The sequence below is a fragment of the Neomonachus schauinslandi genome, chromosome 15 (assembly GCF_002201575.2).
Source record: "Neomonachus schauinslandi chromosome 15, ASM220157v2, whole genome shotgun sequence".
NCBI classification, from domain to species: domain Eukaryota; kingdom Metazoa; phylum Chordata; class Mammalia; order Carnivora; family Phocidae; genus Neomonachus; species Neomonachus schauinslandi.
This window is the reverse complement of record NC_058417.1, coordinates 22,618,678-22,632,521: the sequence shown is the minus strand read 5'-3', so window position 1 is coordinate 22,632,521 and position 13,844 is coordinate 22,618,678. Positions and strand designations below refer to the sequence as shown.

Below are 13,844 nucleotides of genomic sequence, written 5' to 3'. Positions count from 1 at the left end.
TTTTTTATAGCAAGATCTTCTACCTCACATATACCCCAGGACTATCCTCCCTTAGTTCTCTATTGCCTTCCTTCCTTTCCTCTTTGAATTATAAATAGGAGCATCTTCTGGTTTCAACCTCTGTTTCTGCATATTCTCTAATAACTTGCTTTGGCTCCCATGCCAACCTATGCCCTTTAGATCTGGTCTCACTGTTGCCACTTCCTGATTTTAAATAAAAAACGACTCAAAACTTCAGCAATATAACTTTTCCCTGATGGCAAAATATTAAGCATTCATCTTCATCTATGCCTGTTCATGCTGGAAAGGCTTGGGGTCTTGGCAAAGTTGTTAGAGAACGGTAATATCAAAGATTATCTCCAATGCTGAAATGTATCTCCAATAATTTATGACTTCGAAGAAAATATTGTAATCTCTGGGATTCTTGTTAATGTAGAAACCACGTTTCTATCCAGGTTATTTACTGGAACCTCTTTCTGTTACCATTTGGAGCACAGAGCGGCTGCTAGGATGGCCGGCCTCCAGACCAACATGGAAATGCTCTACCCCGAGACAGTTGTACACGTGGGCAGGGTGAATTTTGGAGAAGAGAACAGGAAGAAGATGACCAATAGCTATCTGAAAAGAACCGAGAATAAGAAAATCATCCAGGCCACATGTGCCCTGTTAAACTCTGGAGGGGGTGTGATCAAAGCAGAGATTGATGATAAAACCTACAGTTACCGATGCCATGGGCTGGGACAGGATCTGGAAACTTCTTTCCAACAGCTCATTCCTTCCGGTTCACAGAAATACCTTGACTACATGCAGCAGGGGCACGATCTCCTGATTTTTGTGAAGTCCTGGAGCCCAGATGTTTTCAGCCTCCCCCTCCGGATTTGCAGCTTGCGCTCCAATCTCTACCAGAGAGCTGTGACCTCCACGGTCAACCTGAATGCCGGCAGTGCTCTGGAGCTCCTCAGAGAGAAGCAGTCTAGAGCCCAAAGAGGGAGATTGGGGGTGAAGGAGCTGAGTTCTCAGAAAGTTCCCGACAGAGACATTCAGGAAGAGGAAGACATGAGGATTTCTGCCTCAGAGTTGTTTCAAAAGGACAAGCTCATATATAAGGAGAAACTCAATTTTACCGAGTCAACCCATGTGGAGTTTAAAAGGTTCACCACCAAAAAGATTGTCCCCCGGATTAAAGAAATGCTGCCTCATTATGTTTCTGCATTTGCCAACACCCTCGGGGGATACCTCATTTTTGGGGTCGATGATAAGAGCAAAGAAGTGTTTGGATGTAAGAAAGAAAAAGTGAACCCTGACTTGCTGAAAAAAGAAATAGAAAACTGTATAGAAAAGTTGCCAACATTCCACTTCTGCTGTGAGAAGCCACAGGTGCATTTCACTACCAAAATCTTGAATGTGTACCAGAAAGATGTCCTGTACGGCTACGTCTGTGTGGTTCAAGTAGAGCCCTTCTGCTGTGTTGTATTCTCAGGGACCCCGGATTCCTGGATCATGAGGGACAATTCTGTCACAAGGCTGACGGCGGAGCACTGGGTGGACATGATGCTGGGTGTTCAGTCAGGTAAAACCGAAGGAAGTCGTGATCCCCTCCACAGGGAGGAGCCCCTTCTGTGTCCTCTGTGGCTGTTCTGTCAGGTATTTTAGTTGAAGCAGATAAAGCTATTTTGCTTATAAATATTCTCCCATTACAGGGTTTTTTTTAAAAAAATATTTTCAGTTCCAGGGTGCCTGGCTGGCTCAGTCGGTGGAGCGTGCAACTCTTGATCTTGGGGTCGTGAGTTCGAGCCCCACGTTGGGTGCAGGGATTCTTTAAAATCAAATCTTAAAAAAATATGTCTTTTCAGTTCCAAAGACTCAGAATATGAACTCTCTGAGGTCAAGAAATGCTTGGGTGTTAGTCCACTTTGGGAAAGTTTTCCCATCAGCCATGAGTTAGTGAAAGTTCCCTTTTATTCACGGTAACTGCCTGTTGAAAGAATTTTGCAGGCTGATATCCCTAGTCAAAAACATGCACCGACAGTGTCACTCTAAAAATGGTGTTTGAGAGAAACACTGTTTAAGGATGACTCCACTAATTCTTTTGAGGGAACTTGTTGACAAACTTGAATGGTTCCTGTAACATTAGGAGCTAACACCCTTAACCAGTGGGCTTGGGGCACCACCAAGTGGGGGAAAAAAACAATGCAAAAAGGAGATGCTGGGCAGGGGTGGGGGTGGGGGAGGTTGACTCCTAGCGGTTTCACTTCCCTTGCAGTCTGGCTGGAATCAGCCCTGGTGATTTCTAATCAATCCGTAAAGGACTTACAGGCTGAACAAAGCTTATCAGTTTGCCTTCACGATCAATATGTTTCAAATTTGATAAATGAAGCTGGGATCAAGACTTGAGTGATTTTGCTGGATCATTCTCCTGTCCTCAATTGGAGTTTACTTTTCTCATATACACACACCCCAAACTAGAGATCCTGCCACTTTCTGTTCCATCTAAGCCTTGAATGGGGGCTTAAACACACTATAACAATATAAAAAAATACTGTGCTTAACTTTTTCTGATTCTGCCCCCCTTGCCCACTCTAAGCCTTTCCTCTTAGGGATGACCAGGAATCAGAATATCAGAGTTAGAAGGAAATGTAAGGGTTACCAGCTCACTTTGGCATGGGAGAGAAGATAAGTGACTTGCCCAAGATGAGTCACACAGTGACTTAGAAGATGGGTGACCCTGCTGGAGTCCCCAGGCTTCCTTTCCTAACCTATGTGAACTGTTTGAGGCATAGAAAGTGTGAGAGTGTCTCAGGCACGATGCACATCTCATGTCAACAGTAGTAAAAGCAATAGAACGAGTTTTCTGGGGTGCCTGGGTGGAGTTGGTTAAGTGTCTTGACTCTTGATTTCGGCTCAGGTCATGATCTCAGTGTTATGAGATTGAGCCCCGTGTGGGCCTCGGTGCTGGGCGTGGAGCCTGCTTAAGATTCTCTCTCTCCTCCCCCTCTTTAAAAAAAAAAAAAAGAAGAGTTTTCTTTTTTTGTCTGAAACAACTTGCCATGTATTTGCTTAGCAACTTCCAGTTTGGCCACCGACTCCAGCTTTCCCATGAGTGTACCAGCTCCATCAGCACTGGGAAGCCCATCATCTCCCATGAAAGTCCTGGAATTGAAGGGGCCTCTACAACAACGTCTGTTTCCAGGTATTCCCTCTTGATTTCAGCTGAAGGGACTGTTTTCTAAAATTCAGTTGCCGGGCACCTGACTGGCTCAGTCGGTACAGCTTGCGACTTGATCTCGGGGTTGTGAGTTTGAGCCCCACGTTGGGCATAGAGTTGATTGATAATAAGTTGGGAGGAATTGGTAGCAATTAGTCCAAGGCTTTCTCCTTAGAGGAGGTCAAATGTAGGATTTAGCAGACATAATGGTCCTGAAATAATAAATATAATGACCCTTGCTTCTCAGTTGTGTATCCACACTACATTTTTGTGTACTTTGGGGTTTCCAGTCACATATGGCTTTTGTTCTCCAAATTTGAGAGAATTTAGTCTAAATTCCTTAAGTCTATACCATAAGAGAACTGCCCCTGGGCTTTCCAATGAGAAGGAGGTGAGCCATGGGGTCACCTGGACTTTTCCTAAAGCAGAGCTTCCCAAACTGGGCACTATTGACATTCAAGCTGGACAATTCTTTGTTGAGAGGGGCTGCCCTGTGAACTGTTGGATGTTTAGCAGCATTCCTGCCCTCTACTCACTATAGATGCCCATAGCACCTCTCCAGCTATGACAAAAAATATTCCAGACATTGCCATAGGCCCCCCCAGGGGGCAAAACTGCCACAGGTGAAGAATCAATGTTCTGAAGGCAAGTTCTTACTTCCCTAAAGCATCAGGTTCACACACACACACACAGAAAAATCCTTAGCAGAAAGGAATACCTTCCTCGCAGGAGTGGACCACTTCCAGTTGAGGAGGGGGTGCTAGCAGGCTTTTCTGTGGAGACTCCTCCCTGTTGCCTTCCCCTGTACAAGAGCTGCCAGAAATGGGAACTTCAGAGTCCTGGCCTGTGAAGAGGCGATACTTTCTTTTTAAGAAAATATTAATTAATTTTTAATTTTAATTCCATTATAGTTAACATAAAATGTTGTATTAGTTTCAGGTATACAATACAGTAATTCAGCAGTTCCATATATTACTCAGTGCTCATCAAGATAAGTGTACTCTTAATCCCCTTCACCTAATTTATCCATCCCCCCCCCCGCCCACCTCCTCTCTGATAACCATCTGATTATTTATAGTTAAGAGTCCATTTTTCGGTTTGTGTCTTTTTTCCTCCTTTGTTCATTTGTTTTGTTTCTTAAATTCCACATATGAGTGAAATCATATGTATTTGTCTTTCTTGGACTGACTTTTCTCTCTTAGCATTATGCTCTCTAGATCCATCCATGTCATTGCAAATGGCAAGGTTTCATTCTTTTTTATGGCCGAACAATATTCCATTGTATATATGTACCGCATCTTCTCTATCCCTTCATCTATCGGTGGACACCTGGGCTGCTTCCATAGTTTGGCTATTGTAAGTAAAGCTACAATAAACATAGGGGTGCCTATATCTCTTCCTATTAGTGTTTTCGTGTTCTTCGGGTAAATACCCAGTTTTATGATGACTGTATCTCTCTAGATATGTCTCCTGAGGCAAGGGAGACAAAAGCAAAAACAAATTATTGGGACTACATCAAAATAAAGAGGGGTGCTTTATTTATACCCAAGGAAACCCGCAGTTCCATGGCTAGATTCATTTCTTCCTCTGATGTTGCAGGAATACTTACAATATGCTTTTGTAAATTTTAGTTACTTCTATCTCTTGCATTTTCAGTGACATGGGAAGAGATACAGTTTAAACCAGAATCCCTCTGTAAGAAGCTCTTCTCAGATCATAAAGGACTCAAGGAATTAATGAAGACACAGATATATCCTTGTTCTCAGGGGATTGTGATATTTTCTAGAAGCTGGGCTAGTGATGTTGGCTTAAGGAAAGAACAGGATGTCCTGTGTGATGCTCTCCTCATAGCAGTGAACAGTCCCCTGGTACTCTATACAATCTTAATAAACCCTGGTTGGAATGGAGGGCTTGAGTATGCCCGAAATACTGCTCATCGGTTAAAGCAGAAACTGGGAACTGTTGGTGGTTACACAGGGAAAGTGTGTGTTATCCCGAGGCTGATGTACCTGCCCAGCACACAGCATAGCCCTGGTGAAATCCTCGTGCACTACCCCCAATCCTACAGGCTTGCCACCAAGGATGAAGTGGAAGATTTGTTGCAGGCCTTTATCGTAGTCTCACTGTGTTCTCAATCTCTTCTGAGTGACCGGCTGGGCTGTGAATTTTTCAACTTGCTCATAGAGGAGCAGTGTGAGTTGCTTTCAGAGAGCCTTCAGGAGACACGAGAATTGTTCATCCACTGCTTTCCGGGAACCAGGAAGACAGCCCTGGCCATAAAAATCATGGAGAAAATTAAGGATTTGTTCCAGTGCAAACCAAAAGAGATCCTTTATGTTTGTGAAAGTGACTCCTTAAAGGATTATGTGAAGTAAGAATTCCACTAGCTCAACACAATAAATATTTTTAGTTAGTCTTTTCCCCAGTATCAAAAAAGTTTAATTTGTGTTTTTAGTTTTAAGACTTTGCAATGTATTAGCTGCATAAATGTGAGAGCCCAAACTGTATACACATTTCCAAATGATCAGGTAGTTGAGCTATAAATGGGTACTTTGCAATGCCCGGGCTTAAACATTTCATTACAAATTAGCCAACTATACATCACCTTACGTTTCTCTAACTAGAAACATTTTTTTCCCCTACAATCTCTGGCCTTCACTTTAAGAAAAGAAGAAATAAACTTATTTTGCTTTATATATACTTTTTGCTTGATATTTAATGCTTTAAAGTCATAGAGTATTTTAGTTCATTAGACATGATACCTAACAGGAACTTGAATTTAAATACCATATGATTTTGTTTATAAAATATTTTCATTTGTTTGACTTCTTCTGAACCAACATTTTCAGAAAACATGGAAATCTGCCTCTGATTTAAATCTTCACCTTTCAATTTAGTAAAAGAAATGGCTGTTATATAATCCAACAAATGAGGGCAAACTCATTTTAATTTTTGGTTTGGTTTACTTATTTATTCAATAAATCTTCTCTGGGTACCACTAATATGCTAAGAATGTGTACATTTAGTGTTAGCGGGTAGAAAACATATTGAAGACCCGGCCATAAAGCCTAATAAAGGAGACAAAGAAAAAAATAAGCAATGTGAGTGTTATGCAATTAGTATGATAATAAATATATGCTTATCTTAACTTAGGCTGGAGGTTGGTCAATAAATAGTCACTAGGGAAGGAGATCCTTGGGCATACTCTTAAGAAGTCAGGAGAAGTGGATAAAATGAGGGCTTTTTAAGCAAAGGGCACACAGCAAATGCAAAGGCCCATGAGAGAATCAGAATGGTGGGTCTGACTGGGCCAGTGGGGTCGGGGTGGGGGGAATGTGGCAGGTGATGAAGTTGGAAAGGAGGTAGATGCCAAATTGTGGAGGATCTCATAAACTGTGCTGACTATGCATTACAGGTAAGTTTAAAAATACCCCAGTCAGAAGGCAGATTCAACAAGTATCTGTTGAAGCCCAGGATAAGGGGGCTAAGAACAGTGCTTTTCTTCAAGAAGTCTACACAGTCTGAATTGGGAGAGAACATGAGTAGGTGTGATTCAAGGCATAGGGAGTAAAACCCCAAGGACTGTATATGTAAAATCAGGAAATCTGTAGGAATGAGTGATATTAGTTGGATCCAAATTAGAGGAGGCAAGAAACAGCCAAGTTATGTAGCCAAGGTGTATAAATATATAAGTTTTTAAACAAACTTGGTTATATATACTTATAAATTTATATCTATTTATTATATATATATTAAACATGGTTATTTCTTATCTCCTCTAATATGCTGAAACATATTCTAAAGGAAAATTGAGCTAAGGAGACACAGTAGCAGTTCCAGAGAGCCATAGCCCAGTAGCTGTTACCCTCTTGACGTGTCACAGAGCTCAGCAACCTCCTGATGCTTTCCTTATGAAAATCTAGAGAGGCTTTGGTTTTTACTACAAGTAAGTGGGGGAAATAGGACTTGATTTAGAGGAATTTGTACTAGCTCATACCTCTTTTGCACATAAAATTATGTCTCTAGGGACCTGCTCTCCAGCTCTAAAAAGGACAGAAAGTTAAGTAATGGTAGTAAGAGGCATAAATTATTTTTGAGATTTCCTTTACATGTAATAAGCTTGTCTTCAGGGTTTGCCAAGCAGCAGAAATAGACTAGTAATAGAAATAAAATCTCCTACCTGGGTTCATTTCAAAAAGTTTCACATGCAGATTTAGTTAGATAACCCCAAAGAGTAAGATTTGCAATTATGTATTATTCTCTCTGTCAGGTCACTTGTAAGTAGAGTGGTTTTGTCGTGTTCATGATACCACTGAATTAGTGAACCAGCCTCTAGATGAGAACTAGACTCTGATTCCAACCCACATAGTAATGAATACACGGTGTTCCCTTTGTTTATATGCCTGAAACCTTATTCTCTCTGGCATCCTTACAGCCAACAAACCACCTGTCAAGCTGTGACCCGGAAGACCTTCTTACAAGGGGAGTTCCTAAAGATTAAGCATATAGTGATGGATGAGACTGAGAATTTCTGCAGCAAATATGGAGACTGGTACTTGAAGGCCAGGAGCATCACCCATCCAAAGGTGAGGGGAGCTGGAAGTGAAAAACTTCATCGTGGGATTCTCTGGATTTTTCTGGACCCTTTCCAAGTCCGTCATGCAGATATTAATGGCCTCCCCCCTCCATCTGCTCAGTTTCCTCGAAAGACAATCACCAGTGGGATCCACTGTGCTCTAGAAATAGCAATGGTCATGAAAGAAGAAATGAAGAGGATCAAAGCCAATCCACCCTCCAGCATGTCCCCAGACACACTGTCATTGTTCAGGGAAGCTGCCTATGAGGAAGCAATGTGTGCCCTGGCCCTGCCTGGGGTGTGTGAGACAGAGACTAACCTGACTATGGAACAGATTGTAAAATGGGTGGCAGAAAGGTGTCACGACCTGTTCCAATGTGGCTATCGGCCCAAAGACATTGCAATTCTGTGCAGGAGAGGGGAGGACAGAGGACGCTACGAGCTTGCCCTGCTAAAAGCAATGGAATTATCTGAAGCCCATGGAGCAACAAAGGTTGCGTTCAGCCAGGCCTCTGGTGTTTGGGGCAGTCACATCATTTTCGACAGTATTCAGCAGTTTTCAGGTCTGGAGAGGAATATTGTATTTGGGCTTAGTCCAGAATGCGCCCTGTCAGAAGAAGCTCATAAGCTCTGCTTTGCCTCACGAGCCATTAAACATCTTTACCTGCTCTATGAAAAGAGGGCAGCTTTCTGAAAATTATTTTAACAATACAGGCAGCCAGAAAGAGCAGAGTCCCTCCTCCCAGGCACTTTCTCACATATTATCTATCAGTGAGGAGATCAAGGCACAGTAAGTATGGCACGGAACCACAGAAATGTCTCTCGGGAGTGACCCTTCCCTTCTATGTGCTGTCACTGTCCTCTTCCCTGTACAGTCCTAGTAGACTGATGATTGGTCCCCTGCCTCTGGTTTTCCTAGTCCGGTCCATCTTTCAGGGACCAGAGGTTCTCCTTCAATAGAGAACGGAGTATGTGACATCCCCTGCCGATGTATCTGCAGTGAGTCCCCAAAGTCTTCAAGCCAAACCAATTTCCAAGGCTTTCCATTCTATACCCTGACTTACTCCCCTAACACATCCTTTGTTCTATCTCCTCTCCCAATATGTCTAAGGCACCCCAGCCTTGCTGGCCTATGTTGGGAGTGGTAGGTAGGATGCCCTCCAGGCTACTAACTTTGGGTATCTCAAGGGCAACGCCTTGGTTAGCACCTCCTACTGGCTATGGGTCTCAAGCTTTATGGGCCTAGAACTTGATTTCTTCTTTGTGCTAAGTATGGCTTAGTCTCTTGGGGATGGCTTTATGCTAATCAAGCTCACAAAAGACCGATGCGCAGATGAAAATCTCACTCTGCGAATTTACAGTGAGGATTGTAGGAATAGGTGGGCCAGAAGCTTTTGCTAATCAGTATATTCAATAGTAACATAGGAGGCCAAATTATATAAGCATAGCTTTGCGGCGATGGTAATCTCATTCAAATGTATGAAGACTCAAAGCATTGTTAGACTATTGCGATCATCTCTAAAATAGGGATATTTCGACCACAAGAACTAGACAGGTCAGGTTTACAAAATAAAGCAAATTTAGAAGGCTAAGGGTGACTAGGTATTCCATATCCTCTGCCTCAGCTGAAATTTCTCTTCTCTCCTAGTTTCTAAAGTTTCCAGGTTGACCACCAGCCTTCTTCCTCACTCCTCCCAACACACACACACACACACACACACACACACACACACATTCTGCTCCCATTCATTCTCCACCTGTTGATACATTCACATAGGCTCCAAACCGCTTATACTCTGCTGCTGGCCTGGGAAGTGGTCTGTCTCTAAGAGGCCTTTGCACATCCCTGAGCTCTTCTGTTATGATTTGGTGTTAATGTTACTCTAATTCTGAGTTTCCAGGGAGCCCAGAAGGCAACTCTACCACCTACACCCCCACCCACCCACCCCTGTACACACTCTTGGCTCCTGGCTGTGCTCTCTTCTCAGCCTTCAAACTCTTGTCTGCCCCTCTACCTGCTGAAATCCTTGCTTGCCGGTCAAGTCCTTGTTCAAATGCCCAACTCCTCAAGTAAACTTTCACCACCCCCTACCTTAAATTTGGTCTCCCCTTTTGCAGCCATTCTGCGGCTTAAAAGACTTCTGATGATAGTGCCAAACTCATTCTAAACTGTGCCAGAGAAGTAGCTGTTGGCATCGTCAGATCTTCGCAATACCTTCCTATCACGTCTTCTTTCCAATGTATGGGAAATAGAAATAAAAATCAAAGTTCCCTTTCTCTAGTCAGCTCCCCAAGTAGCGAAGCCAATGCTGTGCTCTTCAATGCAGTCTCGCTGTCCTGTCTGTAAGGATTGTTACGTTGCTTTGGAAATACTCCGATTTCCAGACTGTTTTTAATTCTGGAAAGGTTTAGGACAACCTTATTGATACTGGAGAGGCATGAATGCAAAAGACAGTGTGGAAGTAGTCCTCTGGCTATAATTTCAGATAAAACCTATCAGCTTTCCAAGGGGTGAGAGAGCAGGCAGGGCTTGGAAAAGCATTCCTAGCGGCCTTTTTAATTGCCCAGGCCACCAGATGGGGTAGTCTGAACCTACTGGCCAGCTGTCTCGGTGAATGGATTGAACAGAATAACTTCTCCCCTGCCTCTTGCTGCTTCAGTTACTTGACATTTCCTCCTTTGTACATTTCCTTGGGGTTTTGGGGGTACTTTGGGTGGGAGAAATAAAGTTCAACAATTAATTAGCTTCTGATGAAGGAAAGATACCAGTGCATGAACATTTGGATAATGGGAGATGTGTGAATTCTCTAAAAATAAAGAGTCAAAAGTGGAGAGGGATTAGGGGAATACAAAACAGGGCACCTGGGTGGCTCAGTCGTTAAGTGTCTGCCTTCAGCTCAGGTCATGATCCCAGGGTCCTGGGATCGAGCCCCGCATCAGGCTCCCTGCTCAGCGGGAAGCCTGCTTCTCCCTCTCCCACTCTCCCTGCTTGTGTTCCCTCTCTCGCTGTGTCTCCCTCTGTCAAATAAATAAATAAAATCTTAAAAAAAAAAAGAAAACAGGGAATTGCTATATTTTAGTCATAAGCCTCAGTACCGTTCAACTTTTTAAAACGATATGTATATATTATATAATTTGATGAAATAATCATTTTTAAAAGAATTGTTTTATGTATCGAATTGGAGAGTCTATCAATTCTTAGTCTCCTCCAACAGCTCAGTTTGGCTTAAAGTAGAAAGCCTAACTCAGTGGTTCTCAACCCTGGCTACTCATTAAAATCATCTGCCCTGCGGCACAGAGGCTTTAAAAAATACCTGTGATCTGGGGTGTGGGGGTGGTGCAGATGGTGCAGTTGATTGAGCGCCTGACTCTTGATTTCAGCTCAGGTCTGGATCTCAGGGTCATCATTTCAAGCCCTGTGTTGGGCTCCACACTGGGTGTGGAGCCTACTTAAAACAAACAAACAAACAAACGAACAAAAAACCCAGTGATCAGGCCAGTCAACCAATTAAATAAGCATCTCTGGGCATTGGCTTGAGCATCTATATTTTTTAAAAGTCATACAGATGATTCTAATATACCACCAGGTTGAGAACTATTGAGCCCAAGTCTGTTCTTTTTGTCCTCAAATAGATGTATACACATATTTCTCTTCCCATCAGACCTTGAGAGTAAGGATGGTCACTTATACATCTTTATTTCCCCAAATGCTGCTAGTGCAGTACCTCAAACGTAGCAAGTGCTCAGTAACTATTGCTTGAATGGACTTGCTGCTTTCAGAAAATTGGAATCTGCTAGCGACAATGCCTCTATTCACTGACAGGGATATCTAATTTTGGAGCCTTCAAAGAGGTCAGTGTGGAGAATAATCAGCACTGAAACAATGAAGAATAAGAGAATGAAGGAATTTAAACTGTTTTTAGGCAAGAGGTAAAATTAAAGGTCCATGTTGCTGGAAGTTCATTAGATTTGAGTTTGAGATTTGGAACTGGTGGGGACTAAGAATAATTGACTTAGAAATCTACTTTTCTACAGACTCTTAATATACTGCATAAAACAATTCGTTTGATGAAATAACTTACTGTTATAAGCATCTAAAACTTACTTTAAAAAAGAAGGTGATATATAATTCTATTGTGTAAGTTTAAGAAATGGACAAAGACAAAATTAAAAGTTCTTATGTTATCCAGGCATACCTTTTTTTTAAATTTTTGCTTATTTATTTCCATTCTTCATTGATATACAAAAAATGATCAAGCTGCACAATTTTATATCCTGTGTGCATTTTCTCCATTGAACCTTTTTGTGAAGCATTGTTGTAGATTGCATTATTGTTCCCAATACTTCACTCTCCATGCTATACTCTTTGTAGTTCCTAATATTAGAGCGGAAGGATATCCTCACCCAACCCCATGATGTGGGCGTGGCCATGTGACTTATTTGGCTGATGAAATGTCAGTTGTGATGTGCACAAATGCTTTACCATTTCAGCAGTATGCCTGGTCTCTTGGGCTTCTGTTCCTGCCATGCAAAGATAGGTCTCAGGCAGCCCACCAGTCACTGATGAGTGACAGATGTGAAACGGGCTTGTACTCAGCTCTCGGCCTGAAGCCAAGTTCGACCGTCCCTGACTAGGTTAGCCAAAACCCAGCTGACCTACAAATGCATATGTGAGAAGTGCCTGCTTAGTATTGTCCGCCTGAGATTTCAAGGTTTTTACAGCATAATATTCCAGCAGATTATAATTTTACACTATCGAAATTAAGCCAGGCACATAGGCATACAGCCTTTTCTTTCTTTGGTATGTTTATAAACCCCCAGAGATGAGATTCTTGGATCAAAAAGGTGGCCTAGATAAAAGATTCACCTCATTTATGTAGTGTTCTGATGGGAAGTGGATAGGAAAGGCCCAAGGACTGTACCTGACCATGCAGATATGTTGCCTTAAATAAGAGAACAAGATGCTGACATCAGATTTGATGACAAAAGGGCACTGGTGTCTCAGAAACAGGTGCATGGAGAATAAAACCAAGGCTCATCACCCTAGCCCAGGACCTAAGAGGAAGATCTTAACTTGGAGAATTACAGATGGGAACATTGTACAACCTTAACATGATATGGAAAAAATACTCTCGTCACTTAAAACCTATGTAGGGTACTATCTCAGAGAAAAGACAAGATAGGATGTCTCTGACCATAAATAGGACTTTTTTCTGAAGAGAAACTGTAGCATGGAGAACCCTATTTAGGGAAAGAGGAGGAAGTGGAGAGGTAAACTAGATTTCCTAAGAAGCTGAGCTGCCTCAGTTCCCCCAAGGTTTTGGGGAGACTGAACATTAAATTGTTTTCGAGAAACTTCAATTGGAAATAAGTACAAAATTTAAAATAACTGTATGTTATTATTAATCAAGGTCTTACTACAACCAGCAACTAATGCTGATTGCTAATGCTTTGCCTACATTCTCACAGTCTCTGAGAGGTAGCTACACATTATCTCCATTTTAGAGATGACAAAACTGAGGCACAGAGAATTTAACTTTCTTAAAGGTACATGTTTGGTAAGTGCTCAAGCTGGGTAAATAAGTAGACTCTTTGGCATGGTAATCTTAACTTGAGGACATATAAATACTCTGAAAATACTCTCTGGAGGCAAAAAATACTCATATTTGCTATCAGGATCCTCTGTCAAGCTCTCATCTCTAGAAAGCATTGGTTTCCATTGTAAGGGAAACAGCTGACTAGTCTATACTGTTTCCTATATTTAACATCTGTCACTTCTCCCAGAGGCTCTGGATCATTCTGGAAAAATCTGAATTTCTTCTTCTGTAAAGCTAAGGATTAGATTCAGGTCATATTCCTGACGCATCTAAGGTCAGGCACTCCTAACAGGGACGGCTGTTGTATCTTGTCTTCTCGTACTGCGACACTGGAGGTGATTTAGAATGTAAAGTCCCCACCTTCCTTCTTCCTTTAAAATCCCTTAGAATATATTTATATCCATTTCTGTCTATCTATCATCTATCTATCTATCTATCTATCTATCTATCTATCTATCTATCTATC

The 13,844-nt window shown here is 42.0% G+C and overlaps 1 protein-coding gene across 1 annotated transcript; it reads left to right on the top strand.

Moving 5' to 3' along the window:
• The first annotated feature begins 510 nt into the window (after positions 1-510).
• SLFN14 (schlafen family member 14) lies at positions 511-8,475 on the top strand. Its single transcript, XM_021704498.1, has 4 exons — positions 511-1,570; positions 3,062-3,190; positions 4,862-5,576; positions 7,641-8,475. Exons 1-4 carry the CDS (start codon positions 511-513, stop codon positions 8,473-8,475), a joined length of 2,739 nt encoding a protein of 912 aa, XP_021560173.1.
• The last annotated feature ends 5,369 nt before the right edge of the window (positions 8,476-13,844 follow it).

Coding starts and splice junctions, on each gene's coding strand:
- SLFN14 (XM_021704498.1), top strand. CDS start 511: ATGGCCGGCCTCCAGACCAACATGGAAATGCTCTACCCCGAGACAGTT. Junction 1,571..3,061: donor GATGCTGGGTGTTCAGTCAG/GTAAAACCGAAG, acceptor GTATTTGCTTAG/CAACTTCCAGTTTGGCCACC. Junction 5,577..7,640: donor TCCTTAAAGGATTATGTGAA/GTAAGAATTCCA, acceptor GCATCCTTACAG/CCAACAAACCACCTGTCAAG.